The 17038-nt window shown below is 35.6% G+C and overlaps 1 protein-coding gene across 2 annotated transcripts in view; it reads left to right on the top strand.

The window, feature by feature from the left end:
* USH2A (usherin) overlaps nucleotides 1-17038 on the top strand; it is a gene marked incomplete at both ends in the record, with an annotated part of 871783 nt that overhangs the window by 579229 nt on the left and 275516 nt on the right. For both annotated transcript variants that reach the window (XM_080698222.1, XM_080698223.1), the window contains one exon: nucleotides 5359-5522. In XM_080698222.1, coding sequence (XP_080554348.1) covers nucleotides 5359-5522 — 164 coding nt within the window. The remainder of the gene's footprint in view (nucleotides 1-5358; nucleotides 5523-17038) is intronic.

A 17038-nucleotide genomic window follows, 5' to 3' on the forward strand; every position in this document is an offset into this window, starting at 1 on the left:
GGCAGATATGAGGAAGAGCTAGTGAAAGACACAGCTAAAAAGCCTGCATTTTCAGAAGCATGATTGATACTGGTGACAATATTGACACATGAATTCTATTAGGGCATCAATAAAGTTGACACATTTTTAATTCTGATGAAAATAACCTGAGGCATTCTGCAGCTATACTGAATAATTTTATTAGTTCCCCCAACATTTCAAACCCTTGCTTATTGCAACCCATCACACTTTTTTGCTCTGGAATAAAATTCTTAATTGGACAAATGCCTTCACTGGACTATTCACCACTTGTCATCTAAACCTAGCCCGAGTGCTACCTCCTCTGGGAAGACTTCTCTTTCTAGACAAGGTTGAACTTAGCACTCCATCTGATCTATGTTTAAAGGATAAAGGAATAAATGAATAAATACTTCAGATGTTCTTATTTAAAACCCTATTTCTGTGCAAGTTCATATGCACATTCATTCCAGGACAGATATCCATTTTATTATGGTCAAATGTTATTTGTATTCAATAAATATTGTTTTCATGAATAAATAAATAAATATATGAAGTGATGGTGTCTTAAGCATGCAGGAGCAATATAATTTGTTTTCCATATATTTTTACAAAGAAAAATCTTTCTTGAGCTTTACTAGGTATCATCTCTCGATGAGATGGGTAGAATTTTGTGTCACTAACATACCAAATTATTTGTGACCTGAAATTGATGAGACTGGCTGTGTTAGTAAGTATGAAACATCTGTTCATCCATTTATAAGATTATCTAGTCAGTAAGTAAACAGATTAAAAACTGCATCATCTAAACAGAATTTAGTGTACTAATTCATTTGAGTAATAACAACTGAACCTTGAAATGAGTATTTTCCCACAAATAAGATTTTAATACCTATTATCTTTTACAAGGAAAAATATCATAGCCATGTGTGCAATACAACAAAGTTTAGAATTTTCTGTAGCGGAGGGAGACTAGAGAATTGTCTCAATTATAATACCTCAATATTCCCCAAATAGGCCGATATAAAGTTGTTTTGACTGGCTACATTATAAACTCAATATAAGCATTCATTTACTTTATATTTTTCAAAAGTTATTTCCTAAAGATTTTGTAATGGTACACTCTTCAATACATTACCAGAGAAAGCAATTCATACTTAAGAAAGAAATTGAGATATGTATATATATACACACACACATATATATACATATACATATATATACATATATACGTATATATGTACACATATATACGTAATTACATATATACGTATATATGTATATTTACATATATATGTGTAATTGGTATATATGTATTGGTATATATGTATATGGAGAGGTTTTTCCATAAGTATATGATGTCAATTGATCTATTGTTTTCAAATTAATTATTTTATTATTATTTAAATAGGATGTCTTATTCAGCATTAAAAAATAGCACCTAAGTCTATTTAAAAAAATACAATCAAGCAGGTGACACATACCTGTTATACTTGAGAGACTGAGATAGGAGTATTATAGGTTTGAGAACAGCTTAATAAACTTAGTGAAACTGTTTTCTGTTTCAAAATAGAAAATTTAAAAAGCTGGGAGTATATCTCAGAGGTAAAATGCTCCTGGGTTCAACCCCCACAGTACACACACACACACACTTAAAAAATAGCAAATGCAGATGCACTTGTTTTTCATACATGTGTGTATACAGAGAGAGAAAAATTACTTATATATAGTTTACATACATATAATTTATCAATAGAGAGAATTATATGTATAATTATGGAGAGAGAGAAAGAAGAAAAACTCCTTCAAGGAAACTAACATATATCTTTTTATGTAAAGTAGTAGAATCTGAACTCTGAACCAATGCATATATATAGATAAGTTACAGGTATACACAGGTAAAGATTAGATTTCAGATGCAATGAAAATATATTTTAGTATTTCGAGAATACAAAGTATTACTTACATAAAAGTTTAACTAACAGTTGAAATTTAAAGAAAATGCAAAAGACAAATACTTGGCATCAAGTGAAATGCCTACTGATTTCGTGTGTGTGTGTGTGTGTGTGTGTGTGTGTGTGTGTGTGGTACTGGGGAGAGAACCCAGGGGCATTATGCCTCTGACCTATATCCCCAGCTCTATTTTTTATTCATTATTTTGAAAGAGGGTCTCACTGAGTTGAGGAGGACCTCACTAAGTAGCTGAGGCTGGCCGAAAACCTCAATCCTCCTGTCTCAGCCTCAAAATGTTGGAAATACAAGTGTGTGCCACCAAGCCCAAGTCCTATTGATTTCTCAAATAAATTAAATAATGAACAGTGGTATTAATCTGTTATTCTAAATGGGAATACTAGAGACCCAGTCAGTCCTGATAACTATTTGGGCAAAAATAGGCAAACCCATTTAAATTTGCAGGGTCTCTACTTGTTATCTGTAAAATGGAACAACCATTTTATTATTTGAATCAAAATCTAAAGCATCTCTTCTAAAAACTTGGTCCCTTGAAAGCAACTGTCCTAAGGGCGTTTATCTAAATGGCTTGTTTCTTCTATAATATATTTTGCTATACTTAAATTATAATGAATTCCTTTAAAGTATCATTAGAACAAGGCCCTACAGAATTAATTTACAATGACCCATTTTAATGATACATGATGTTATTAACTCTACTTATAGAAAAGAGCCAAAAGCATGGTACTTTTGAAGCTGTAAAGATTATTAATTGTGTTAAAAGCATAGACATTGAAGACATTTAAATAGTGTAGGAAAAGAGATGAGGCATCCAGAACCTACCTAAATGTCTTTTAAGCCATTATTTTGTGAAGTAAAATAAATTTTTGTGAAGTAAAATATAACTATTCACCCAGGGAGAGAGGTAATGAGGCCAAAGTCACTGGTTCAATTCCCATGTTTGCATCATCAGCACCATTTCATTCCTTTGTTACAGACCTGCTACCCTCCTAACCCTGACTCACTGTCCTTCATATTTACACTGGTAATTGCAAATGAAATTTGGCCAGACTTTGGATGTGTCAGTAAAAATCCACCCCTCTACTAGAAAGAGAACTTCCAGGAATGTGACTTCACCCTTGTTTAAACAGACTGGATTATCACTTTGATTGTGCTGTCATTATCATCATTACCAAAATCATCAACATCAAAATCATCATCACCATCATCATCATCACCACCACCATCATCATCATCGTAGACGTATAGCATCCTGGGTTTTAAAAGCAGGCTCTGCAATCATACTGCCCATATTTGAATCACAACTCTCTTACCTAATAGTTCAATCACTTGGGCAAATTATTTAGCTCTTTGAATCTTCTTTTTCTCATTTTCAAATAGGTATTATAGGCCTAGGTTTATAGGGTTAGTGTGATAAATAAATGGACTAATACACATATAAAATGTCTGTCACACAATAATTGACTGTGATTATTACCTTTCGGTTGTCTTGGTGATGAGGGCTACTTAGGATTTGCTAAAATCATGCAATATTTTCTAGGCCTAATATAACAAAATACCAAAGCTGTACAGCTTTAAGCAGCAGCTACATATTCTCTCACAGAGGAGGAAGTTAGAAGTTCCAAATCACTTGTCATCAAGGCCAGACTCCCTACCAAGGCTCCAAAGAAAAATCCTTCCTTACCACCTCTTTAATCATCTGGTCACTCCAGGCATTCCTTGGCTTGTGGCAGCATCCCTCCAGTGTCTGCCTCTGTCTATACATCTTCATTCTCATGTGTATGTCTATCTTTAACACAAACCCACTCTTTTTTATAAACCTCAATTTAACTCAATTACATCTGCAAAGACCCCATTTTCAAATAAGTTGCACAGTTGTGGAGACACAGGTACCAGGGGATAAAGCTTGAAAATATTTTTTGAGGAGACATGATTCAACCCATGACAGAAAAACAGAAAGACAGTATACATGTGAGAAGAGATGGTGAAATTTAGGTCTAAGGCTAGTACTTATTTAAGAGATAGATGATTAGCCTCAAGCAAGTCACTAAGTCTTTTCCTGTAGCTGCAGGGACAAAACAATTATCCTTAGATATGGCTGAGCAGAACCTGCCATTGAAACAGGACGAGATTTGCAGACTGGCACCAGGCTGGGAGCAAAACTCTCTGAGAATCCTGACATAATTGTAAGCAAAGTATTCAGCATAGTCCTGCCAATGGCGCCCTTGCCTTTGCATCATGACTGGCAGATTGTGATATACTGAGACCAGTGCTGTGGGCCTCGCTTTGGAGGCATCGGACGAAGGCCAGGCATCCTAGGTCATTCATGAACACAAGTTATGTGTCAGTCATTTGAAGCCAGTGTCTCCCCAGGGTTGTCATGTGCTATTCACTGTGTTTAATCAAGTGTCTTCATACAAGTCATTGCTTAGTTGTAGCCTGATTTTTGTCTGTAAATAGCATTTTTTTTTAACCCAGACAATTTTAAACCAAACAAAGCCTGATGGTCTTCAGTCTGAAAGAACTGAAAGGGACAAAGAATCGGTGACTTTACTCTCTCATCAGTCTCATATGTGAGTTGGACAGGCCTCCTCATGTCTCATCACCGTGTCCAGTTTGCTCCTACAAAATAATATTCCCTTTCCACTGTATTGACTGGAGTAAGCATATTCACAGGATGGCTAGATGCAGCTCACTAAGCAAAACTCTCAGCAGGAAAACATGGTATGCTTTGGTCACAGTTACATTTTCACTCAGGGGTTTATCGGTCTGCCAATGAGATTATTGGAAAGAAGCACAGGTATAGGAGAGATTGGTGATGAGGGAAGCTGATATTTGAAAATTGATGAGTTTCCCAAAGAGAAATATAAGACTCTTCGGATCGAATTCAGATAGAAAGCTGGCAGGTTGCCAGATTCATAATTGCATCTTAAATTGAGTTGTAATCCCCACCACTTCTGAATGAATGTAAAAATGATAAAACACTTTTTGAGATAGCAATATTTGTTTAGCATTCCCAGCAAAATATTTTCCTGACACTTTGGTTAAGGCTGGAGTTTTATAAATGATGATGGATGTTTTTTGGTAGGAGAAAGAAGAAATAATGAATTTTCTAGAAGGAAAAAAATTGTAGCCGGGCGTGGTGGCGCATGCTTGTAATCCCCACGCTTGGGAGACGGAGACAGGAGGATCGCACAGGTTCAAAGCCAGCCTTGCTGGCTTAAGAGACCCTGTTTCCAAATTAAAAATATATATAAAATGGGTCTGGGAGTGTAGCCCAGAGGTAGAAGGGTTCCATCCCCAGTACCACCTAAAAAAAAAAAAATGTATTTTGTTTTTTATTTTTAAAAAAGCATATGCTTTTTTTTTTTTTAACAAAACAACCTTTAGGTTTACAACCTACGAGTATAAGCTCTTAGTGTACAACAGCATGGGTTTTACACCAAGCCAAGAAGTGACGGTGAGGACACTAGGTGGCCTTCCAGAGAGAGGAGTCAACTTCACCACCAGCGTTCTCAACCACACAGCCATACATGTGAGATGGGCTAAACCATGTAAGTAAACTTCTGCTATCACTATTTTCCCTTGTATATTAGTACCCAGAGGCATTAAATGTGGGCACCAATAAATAAAATAAGTTCAAGTGTCTTTGCTACTCTTATGAGGCAAACTCCCTCCTACCTCACTCTTTTTATTTTTATTTATTTATTTATTTTGTGGGTCTGGAGATGGAACCCAGGGGAATTTAACTTCCAAGCTACACCCCATGTCCTTTTTTATTTTATTCTTTATTTTGAAACCGGGTCTCACTGAGTTGCAGAGGCCCTCGCTAAGTAGCTGAGGCTGTCTGCGAACCGTGATCCTCCAGTCTCAGCCTCCCGAATGCTGGGATTACAAGGGTGTGCCACCACTTCTGGGTACCTCACTCTTTTTAGACTTGCTTATCCTTCTTATATTCCTTTTCAATGGGAGATGTATTTTCTGCCAGTATAAGAACTTGATGAATAGTGATAGTTGTTCTAGAAATGTCCGTGTAAAAACTTCAAACAACGCAGTGTTGTACACCTTTCTACAGAGAGCTCAGTCCTGGCATCTCATATTAACTATCAAGAACCACTAAGAGGATTACAATAAAAGGATAGATTTTTTGAAGGGATCATCTTTGGTGCTTTTTGTGGACAGAATCCCAGCTTAATACAGGAAAACAAAGCCAGGACACCATCACTGGACTCACTTCAGTGATGCGGGGTCTGACCTGGGTCTTCTCAGAACACTCTTACAGGCATTTGGAAGACCTCACTGACAGGTCTTAGTTTGAAAGTCATAATAAATAAAATCTCTGCGCTTCTTGGTCAGTGAGGTAGCAGTTAACATCTAATCTGTTAACGTGTGGTGCTTCCCTATGACAATCAGAAAAAAAGTTTCTGAATTTGCCCTAGAAATATATCATGGGAACTGGCAAACAGGGTTTAAAACTTGTCAGAATAAGCCGGGTGTGGTGGTGCATGCTTGTAATCCCAGCATCTGAGAGACTGAGACAGGAAGATTGTGGTTTGAGGACAGCTTCGGCTACTACTTAGTGAGGCCCTATGCAACTCAGTGAGATCCTGTTTCAAAATAAAGAATAAAAAATAGGGCTGGGGGTGACATTCGGAAATAGAATGCCCCTGGGTTCTGTCCCCAGTACTGCAAACAAACAAACTTGTCAGAATATTACCAAATATTGAGAAATATGTGTTTTTTAAAAGCTTCATTAAACATTCTGTTTTTTGAAAGAAAGCTGTCTCCACTATGGTAATCATCTGTTATTATACAAAAAGATATAAAGTTATCACTCGTTGAGCAATAGAAACCATATTACTTTGATCCAGCCCTGAGTTTTTGACAGTCCAAGAAGTGCTTCATATAGGACATCTGAGTGGATTTGTTTCAGTCGTTATATGATGTAAATTGTGAGTTAAAGCCAATAATTGATGTCATTAGTTGCAAGTTATAATGAGTTCTGTGTTAAGCAGCTTTCTGTCACTGTGACAAAATTCCCAAGATAAATCAACTTATAAGGAAGGAAAGTCTCATTTCAACTCATGGCATTAGAGGTTTCATTCCATGGTTAGTTAGCTCAGTGGGAGGAAGCACGTCATGGTGAAAGCAGATGGCCGAGACAACGTCACTTGAAGGCAGCAGAAAAAGGTGAGGGCTCACATATCCCCCTCGATGACCTGCCCTCAATGACCCAACTTCCATCCACTAGGTCCTACCTCCTAAATGTTCTAGCATCACCCAGGAACACCACTGGCTGGCAACTAAGCCTTCAACCCATCCCAATAAAAACTATGGCAGTGCTAGTTACATTGATCTATGTTACCACTAAAATAATCTATTTTTCACACACACACACACACACACACACACACACACACACACACACACACACAATTAACTCTAGGGTTTTGGTAAGGTTTTGGGTATCTAATGATTTGTGGCCCCTCTGTTGGGATCTCTTGAACTGCTTCAATGGAAGGAGAAAAGTTAATTGATCTTATGATTATTCTCTGAAATGACTCTTAGTACAATTCAAAGATTTTATCTGGGAATGTACTTTTATTTATATTTTCCTTCTCCTCCCTCTTCTCTGCTGCACCTCACCCACCGATTTGTCCTAAAAGCCTGCTCATAAAAGTAGGCTCTCCCCCCTCATCTGACATTTGAATACTTCGATGAAGATCCAGCTACTGAATTTTCCCCGGTATAGGTCCTTTATGTTCTAATTGCATGCTTGAAGTAAGCGTGCTTATAAAAACTGACAAACCTAATAGATCTGAAGCAGCTCGCTGAAGTTTCATTACCTTGGTAATCTGAACCTCTGACCTTCGGGTTGTAGGTAATGCAATCTGCTGTTATTTCCATTCATACCTCAGAAATTTTTCAGATAACTATTTGTGAGCACAAAGGTTAACTCTCAGAAGAGGGTCAGCTCTGTGAAAGCTTGTTGAATTACCATTTTCGTCTTTTGTGCAACCTGCTATCTTAAGTAAATTAACTAGTCACTCCCTGTGAAAGAACCACCTAGTTTTTGCAACTTTAATTTTCAGTCATTTTCTCGATGGCTAGAAAAATATTGACACATATCCTACTGTGCTAAATAGCATGAAATATAGATTGAACAGAGCATGCAGTTGAAAATTATATGCATATTATTTACTTATTAAAATTGTCTTTCAAAAATCATAAAATATGTTTCAAAAAACATTTTCTTTCATTTTGGCAACAAAATGTTTCTGATAAATTTTTACCGGCCACAGAGTGACAGGAATGTTACTGAAATCTTTAGGAGAGCCAGTTTTAAATATCAGCATCAAAGGCGGGCGTGGTGGTGCATGCCTGTAATCTCAGCATTTGGGAGGCTGAGATAGCAGATCACGGTTCACGGCCAGCCTCAGCCTCTTAGTGAGGCCCTTCATAACTCAGAGAGACCCTGTTTCAAAATAAAGAATGAAAAACGAGACTGGGAGTGTAGCTCGGAGGTAGAATAACCCTGAGTTCCATCCCCAGCACTGCTAAATAAATAAATAAATAAATAATAAATAAATAAATATAAATAAATGTCATGCATGTGATATAAGGTGAGCCGAAGGCATCCCTGAAATTCTTTAATTTGGGCTTTTGTGGGCAGCACAGTATGGATTATATTTTCTTCTTTCATTCTCCATACATGTTTTGCCTACTGTCTCAAAAACTATATAGTATTTCACAACCATTTAACAATTAGAAGATTGCATGTAAAGTTGATGGTTTGGGGATTCCTTTGAAAAAATCAAATGATTGGGTGAAACTATGCCCACATTGCTGGAGGAAAAATATTAGCTGGAACTGCATAACGACTGCTTCCTTTGACAAGTATTATCCTTCTCGGTTGTCTGGCCCAGTCCCCATCTTCCTGCTCCCAATGGAGAGATGAGGTTCCTATCCCTGATTTAAAGGACAAAACATAATATTTTAGCCCAAATAAGAAATTCTTAAGATATATTGGAGCTGAGTTTGGTGGTGTATGTCTATAATCCCAGTAGCTAATAGACTGAGACAGAAGAATCACAGGTTCGAGGACAAACTCAGCAATTTAGTGAGGCTATCTGAAACTTATTGAGACTCTTTAAAAAAAAAAAGTAATAGAAAAGAAAAAAGAAATATAGGTGGCTTAAAATCACATTTTTATAAAGAATGGATGCAAGAACACTTTCACTTCAATTGTTCTTGGAACCTGCGGAAAAGCCTGATAAAACTGGCACTTAGTGAATTAGCCAAATTTATGGTTAGTTTAAGTAGCAGTTCCCAAACTCAAATTTTAAGCTCATGTACCAAATCTCCTGCAATTTCTCATGCATTTGGCCTTAATGGCTTAGCATTTCTTTGTAATTTTTGTTTTGATCTCTCTTTTCCCTCATTTTCTTCCATCTTTTTTATCTGTTCTGCCTTCCTTCTTCTCTTCCTTCTTCCTTCCCTTCTGCAAATATTTATATATCACTTATTTGTCCACATCCCTGAATACACAAAAATTAATGGCTTGACCCTTTCATGACAGTATCTATGTGAACTCTCTGAAAAGTTTATGAAGGATGAAAGTGTCACTGCCAGTAAGAGAGAATTTTAAATCATCCAACTCTTTCTGATCTCTGAATCAGAAACTGCTAGATTTTATATTTGGAAGAATTTCAGATGTTGTCTGAACTTATCATGTTGGAGCAATACATGAACGTAATTCCAAACCTTCTTTCTTCTGAAAAGCACCAACCATTGCTGGCTCACCTTGCCCTTCTCCTCTCTTCCCCATCATTTCAGCTATCAAGGAAATGGAGTGCACGTGCTAAGCTTTCCACGGTCTTTCCTCCATTCTCTTCCTTGGCCTCTATGACGTGGCCCCTCATACAGTCATTGATTACCACCTAATAGCTCAATCAATGCTACTTTCTGCATGACATTCCACTATGATGGTGTTCTGTGGCAAACAGCACTGGTCCCTTACTGACCGAAACCTCCTTGAGAACCAATCCCCTCTCATCTCACCAACTGCTTTTTTCTCTTATCACTTTAGTAACATCACTTTAGTAACACTTTCTTCAAGTTTGTTCCCAAGTCATCCTTTCAAACTACAGTTCACCTGTTGGTGACTCCACCTATTCTCAGAGTTCCAAATTATTCTAATGAGAAAAAAGACTCAAAAACCATAAAGATAAATGATTTTAAAAATGGGCTTTGGAGTCAAGAAGACCTAAGTTTGAATTGAGCTTCGGTATTTTCTAACATTATAATCTAGAACAAGTCACTCAAACTCACTAAATCCCAGTTTTTAATTTGAAATATTGGAATAACAATAACTGTCCTAAAATGTAATCATAAGAATTAAATTAAATAATATTATTTAGCACCTAGTAATCATTTACTATTAGTGTAAGGTATTATTCTGTTTCTAAAATGTGTGTGTTGTTTTCAACATTTACAAAAAAGATGAAAAAACTGGGAAGCCAAATCTTGGGACATAATTTTGCAAGGCATTCAGAGAAAAATATTTTTCCAATGAGTTGAAAATGTATACAAATATATGTGTAAATTTGTAATTTCTTGACTTGGCTGAGAGGTAGAACTTAGTAAATCTAGTCCCCATCATGGAAACTGCTGCTTATTGCTTGGTATCTATTCTCACTCTTTTCCTTTCACTGGTTGCCCTGACCCTTAATCTAGAGACTACATTTCTAAACCTCCTTTGTAATTGCCTGTGGCCATATGAAATCCCAATAGAATGTGTTTGTACCTACGTGATGCTAAAGCAAATGTGTATCTTTTCAGGCCTTAGCCACCAAATATTAGGTATGTGCTCACCTCTTCTCTCCTCAGTTATCCTCTTGACTGGAATGTGGTCATGGCCCGGTTCTCAGTTTCAGCTTTATAGGCATGGACAGCACTCCAAGAGATCCAAAGCCTCATAGAGAAAGAACCTGAGTTCCTGAATAACCAATCACATGGGCAAAATGTTTCATTCATGTTGAGGCTATGATGTGACATAAAAATGAACATTGAATTTGCATTACCATCTTTAGGGGATTCTTGGTTACAGCAGCTTACCTAACTATCACAGTTCCCATTTGCTCACGTCAGTTCACTTAAAGAGCAGAAATTAGCTATATTTTTTAATAGAATAATGAATAATGAATATACTTAACATACTATCTTTTTTGTGGTACTGGGGTTCCTAGGAATCCTTTTCCAGGCTATACTCCCAGACCTATTTTTTTATATATTTTTTAAACTTGGAAACAGGGTCTCTTAAGCCAATGAGGCTGACTTTGAACCTGCACCATCCTCCTGCCCTACCTCCCAAGCCTGGGGATTACAAGCATGGGCCACCACGCCTGGCAATATACTAGCTTTTTTAAATATAATTTTCTCCGGTAGTTCACTTGAAACTGAAATACAATAAGTATTAAAGTAGCTGAGGAGTTTCCAGAAAGTAGTTCCTTGTTATTGACTGATGCATAATATAGATAGAAGACATGAGATATCTTGCTGGGGACTGAAGAGGCTTAGATTATTTCCCAAGAAGAAAATCTTTCCACTTCTTCATATAAGCAGTATTGCCCTCAGGCAGAGTAAAGGCTTTTTTCAATAAGTAATTTTAATAAAGTAAAATTTTCCAAGAACTATGTATTTAATGACACATAGCTCTGTACCATAGAATGTGGAAAATTACACTCTAACTTACAGAAGTTTTTAGAAAGATCAACACTTCTATCATAAAAAAATTCATAGGAAACTTCTAGGTTTTTGTATTTGAACAAAATTATTTCCCAATGAGCCTTTTAATAGATAATTGAAGAATTTGTCCTTATATAATTAAATTAGTAGATCTCTTAATGGAATGGATTACTATAATTGATCTAGATAATGACCAGAGACATTTTTGTGAGGGGTCAGAAAGTAAATACTTTAGGTCATAGAATCTCTGTCAAAGCTACTCAATTTTGCCATAGTATCAAGTAAACAGCATTAGATTATCATCAAGTAAGAGTGGCTGTGTTACTATAAAATGCTAGTACAAATGGTGAGATTTGATTATCATAGGTCACAAAATACTATTCTTACTATTTTCCCACCACAACCATTTAAAAATGTGGAAACACTCTTTTTAATACTTTTACTGGTGCATTATAGTATCACATCATAATTTAGTTCAGAGTGATAGTAACATACATGCACAGGGCACTTGGTGGTCTTTCCCCCACTTGCTCCCCACCCACTACCCCCTTTGTCACACAGGATATTAGGATTGGCATTGGAGTTCTCACATATAGACATAATGTCAGTGGAACTGATTCCTTCATTGATCTTTTCTCCCCAACCCCTTACCCTAGACCACCTCCCTGGCTCCACTGGAGTCTCTCCTTTATTACCTGAAGTCCCACTAGTATCCTGATGACTCCGTACCTTTGGCATATAAGAGATAAATATTATCCTTCACTTTCTGTGACTGGCTAAATCTTATTGCACCGGTTGTATATAAATAATTGATGGACCAGATTTCTTCAACAAACCATATTTGACTTAGGGACCAGATTCGCTGGCCTCTGATCTTTAGATCAGGTGATCTAGATGGCATAATTGACATTAATAGTAATTTCTAAAAATAATCCAATAGCATGAAAGAATAATCTGATTGCTATTGTAGAAGGAGTTTCATCTAGACCATCTGTGATGGACTGAAGGTTTGTGTCCCTCCACAATTCACGTGTCAAATTCCTGATTCTCAGTATACCTGTATGTGGAACTAGGACCTCTTAGGAAGTAATTAACATTAAGAGTGATCATAATTGCAGAATCCTGATCTGATGGGACTTGTGTCCTTAAGAGAGACACCAGAGAGCTTGCTCACTCACTCTTTTTTCTCCCTCTCCCTCTATGTATGGAGGAAAGGGCAAGTGAGAACTCAGCAAGAAACCAACTCTATACAAGCCAGAGAGATTCCTCACCAGTTTCTGTTGTTTAAAACATCATTTTCTATGGCAGTTGGAACAGACTAATATACCATCTAAAAACTGTTTGAGTTTTGAGGGGGGAATCCATTAAGAAGAAGATTTTTTTTCTATATTTGAGAATTTGCTCCAGGTAAGACTACATTTCTCACAAAATATTGGAGATCACCACCAAAAATATCCAGGGGTTAAAATCTTCTTGATTCATTTTTGCTTTAATATGCTACTGTTAGAGCAATAACTTTTCAGATAAATTTATGTGGCTCACAAAATGTGGAGTACACATAAAAGCATTAGAATATACCCTGATATACATATATTTAAAATAATCTCACAGGGTGTGGCGGCACACGCTTGTAATCCCCGTGCTTGGGAGGCAGAGACAGGGGGATCGCGCAGGTTCAAAGCCAGACTCTCTGGCTTAAGAGACCCTGTTTCCAAATAAAAATATAAAAAATAGGCATCTGGGAGTGTAGCTCAGAGGTAGAAGGGTTTCCAGAAACCCCAGTACCACAAAATAAATAAATAAATAAATAAATAAATAAATAAATAAATAAATATAAAAATATAAAAAATAATAATCTAACAATAACTCTTTCTTCCATTTTGCTTCAAAGACCACCTAGTATTCATGCTTTCATTCACAATTATACAACTCTAGCCTAAATTAACTCACTATTTAATTTAGAAATTCACCTACTTGTCACAAAACTCTTGAAATTCAAGGAGTCTCAAGTTAAACAAGTTCTAAAGCCTCCATCCCACAGTTCTTCTCATATTTTCTCTCTTATTTTTGGTATTCACTCAGAAACCTAAACCAAAAAACAGAGCTATACCTGAATCTCTTTCTTATCACTTTCTAAACTCTCATGGGTAATTTTAGCATCTAGTTTCCTTCCATCTAGTGGGTCCATCCTCTAAAACCTTGGAGACCTCCCCAAACAAACACAAACACAGGTGAGAAAATCAGAGACATAAGATATGGCCAAATTTTTTAGTATCTCAATCCAAAACTAGTATGAACTGGTCTAGTTGAGAAAAAGAGATCATTGCTATTGGTTCCAGGAAACTGCCAAATGTCTTATCTTCTTTAGTGTATTTTAAAATATAAATGTGATTTATGCTATTATAGGTTAGGAATGACTCAGTATTTTTCCATGTCTTTCAATTTATGTATAAAAAAGAATTCAATGGGTTACTCCTTTTCTTGCTTTTCACACCTGTCATTTTCATTGTTGGTTTATATTGTCTTTATTATTATTATATAGTATTTTACATTTCTTTATTCAAAATGGCTTTATTACCTATTGTCAGTTATTTAATTGAGTTCTACATTTTTTTTTTTTGGTACTTAGGATAGAACCCAGGGGCATTCTACCTTCAAGCTACACCCCCAGCCCTATTTTTTATTCTTTATTTTGAAATAAAATAGGTAGAATCTCATTGAGTTGCAGAGGCCCTCAATAAGTAGCTGAGGCTAGTCATAAACAAGTAATTCTCCTGCCTCAGCCTCCAGAGTACTAGGATTACAAGCATGATCCCCCATGCCCAGTTGAGTTCTGCATCTTATTTTTTTTTTTTTTTTTACTTTTGGCGAACATTATTGAATATTGTCATCATGAAAGTTAAAACAATTAAATTAGTTACATATTCTTTTCAATTTTACCAAATAAGAAAGTATTTCTGTCATCTTTGTACATTCTGTTAAATTTTGTCTACACAAAAGAAAGTCTTTTTTTGCACATAATCATTTAGATGTTTATGAAAATTTTAGATCAAAATATTTTTCTCAAAACTTAATGAACATTGTTCCATTTTCTTTCAACTTTTGATATTCTAGACAAAAATCTAAAGCTTGCCTTATTTTCTTCCTTCATAGATGACATTTAATTTCTTGTTTACCTTTGAAATGTCATAGTATTTCATGATTTGTCTACATTTGGATGTATTGCCATAATTTTGGGCAAAAATGTATTGCTCTATTGACTTTGTAGGCATATATTTTCATTTGGAGTAAAATTTCATGGAATATTTTATATCCGTAGTTCCTTACTACATTTATTTTCTAAGTTAGTAAATTTTCCATTCTCTGTCCACAGAGTCCATACTTTTGGAGTTTATTGATTTTCTTCATAATATTCTTCCTCTTCATTCACTGGTATTTTGTATTTTTAACTCTTCTAGTTTGTCCTCTGATGTAAATTTTAACCTATCATTGCTTTTTGTTTTCTCGCATTCCTTTTTATTGAAGATAGATTCTTTCAAATCTCCATTTTCTCATCTTTTTATGAAACACCTGCTTCATAGAAGCTTCATTTTTATAAAAGCATGTGGCTTTCATTATTTGGGGATAGATACATGCAAATGTTTCATGAAACCTTAATCTCCTTATCATAGAAATAATATTGTAGAGAATAAAAATCCTGCTTTTGAAGATTTTAGATATTATTTCACACATACAATTAAGAAACTATATAAAACATTTTTATCTTTAAAATAGGGAAGATGTACTTGGCCCAGATTTTCTCAATGAGACAGAGAAGTTGAAAATCACTTACTTCCTCATCCTACCTATTTCAATTTTAATAACCTTCCTCAATTAGAGGGAAACTCATGGTTAGCAGTCTTTCATTTTGTGATAGTCTATTAAACTAAGGATGTATTTTATGTTTAAGTCAGTTGACTGACTAGGAAGACCTCAGAAGTTTCAAAGCCTTATTTGAACAATGGAAATGTCTACTTATGTAAAGGCACTGTTTCTAGAACTTCTAATGTGATGACTACAAATATGAAAATATACATGTTTCTACTATTTTTCTGTGTTTTGGATTCTGGACTAAATGAATTAAAAAGAGAGGTGCTATATCAGATGCTAGCAAAAGGCAGAAAAGGGCAGAAATCTAGCACTTGGTACCCGGAGATGTTGCCTCTTCCTGGTCACAAGAACCTCCTTACCATTACCTCCTTAGCATGCAAGAAGATAAAAAACAATATAAAACCCTCTTTTCCCATCTTTTTAGTACAACAGGTTCTGCTCTATTTCGAAAGGTTGTCATATGTTGCGTGGATAAGAATGGGCATTTAATGCAGGGCATGGTGGCTCACACTTGTAATCCCCACGCTTGGGAGTCAGAGACAGCAGGATCACACAGGTTCTAAGTCAGCCTCGCTGGCTTAAGAGACCCTGTTTCCAAATAAAAATATAAAAATAGGTCTGGGAGTGTAGCCCAGAGGTAGAAGGGCTTCCAGGAACCCAGAATCACCAAAAAAAAAAAAAAAAAAGCAACGGGCATTATTTAATGATATTTCAACTAGACACTGACATATGATTATTGCCTTATCTTGAATTTGTGATGCCAGTTTCCATATATTTAATATCATCTACCTAATTATATTAATTGGAACTTCATAGAAGAAATATTGGGCACATTTAAAAATCCAAGTAAATCCATTAATATTTATAAAGAGTTTAAAAGTACTTCATTAATATATCTTTTATTCATTTTTTCATTTCTTTACCTCTGAAGCTGAACCTGCAGCTTAATATTTTTGTATTGTTTTGTTTATTTTATTTTTAAATAGAGTCTCTCTAGGTTGCTGAGTCTTCCTACACTGCTGAAGCTGTCCTTGAACCTGCAATCTTCCTGTTTTAGCCTCTTAACTATCAGAATTTACAAGCATGTATTATCATGCCTAGCTTCATTGATATTATATCTTAAAGACTTGACTTTCAAATCAGCCTACTCAAACTCAGATGCAACATAAAAGATACATAAAAGTATATATTTTAATAAAACAGCAGCCAAAAATTAATGGGTAATAATAAGGCAGTGAAAGACATTCTAGCAGAAAAGAAACTTTTACACTCACACACACCATGGCTTTGCTGTATTGACTGATATTATATCTAGGAAATATTATAAGATATGAATTTATGTTCCTGACAATGAATAATAATTACTTTATTATTAAAGATGTTTATCTTTTATGGTATCAAAGGAAAGAAATTTCTCAATCCTCAGTTTTCCAAATCAATATCTAAAGTTCTG

Source organism: Muscardinus avellanarius (assembly GCF_963383645.1).
Source record: "Muscardinus avellanarius genome assembly, chromosome: 7".
Lineage (NCBI taxonomy): Eukaryota > Metazoa > Chordata > Mammalia > Rodentia > Gliridae > Muscardinus > Muscardinus avellanarius.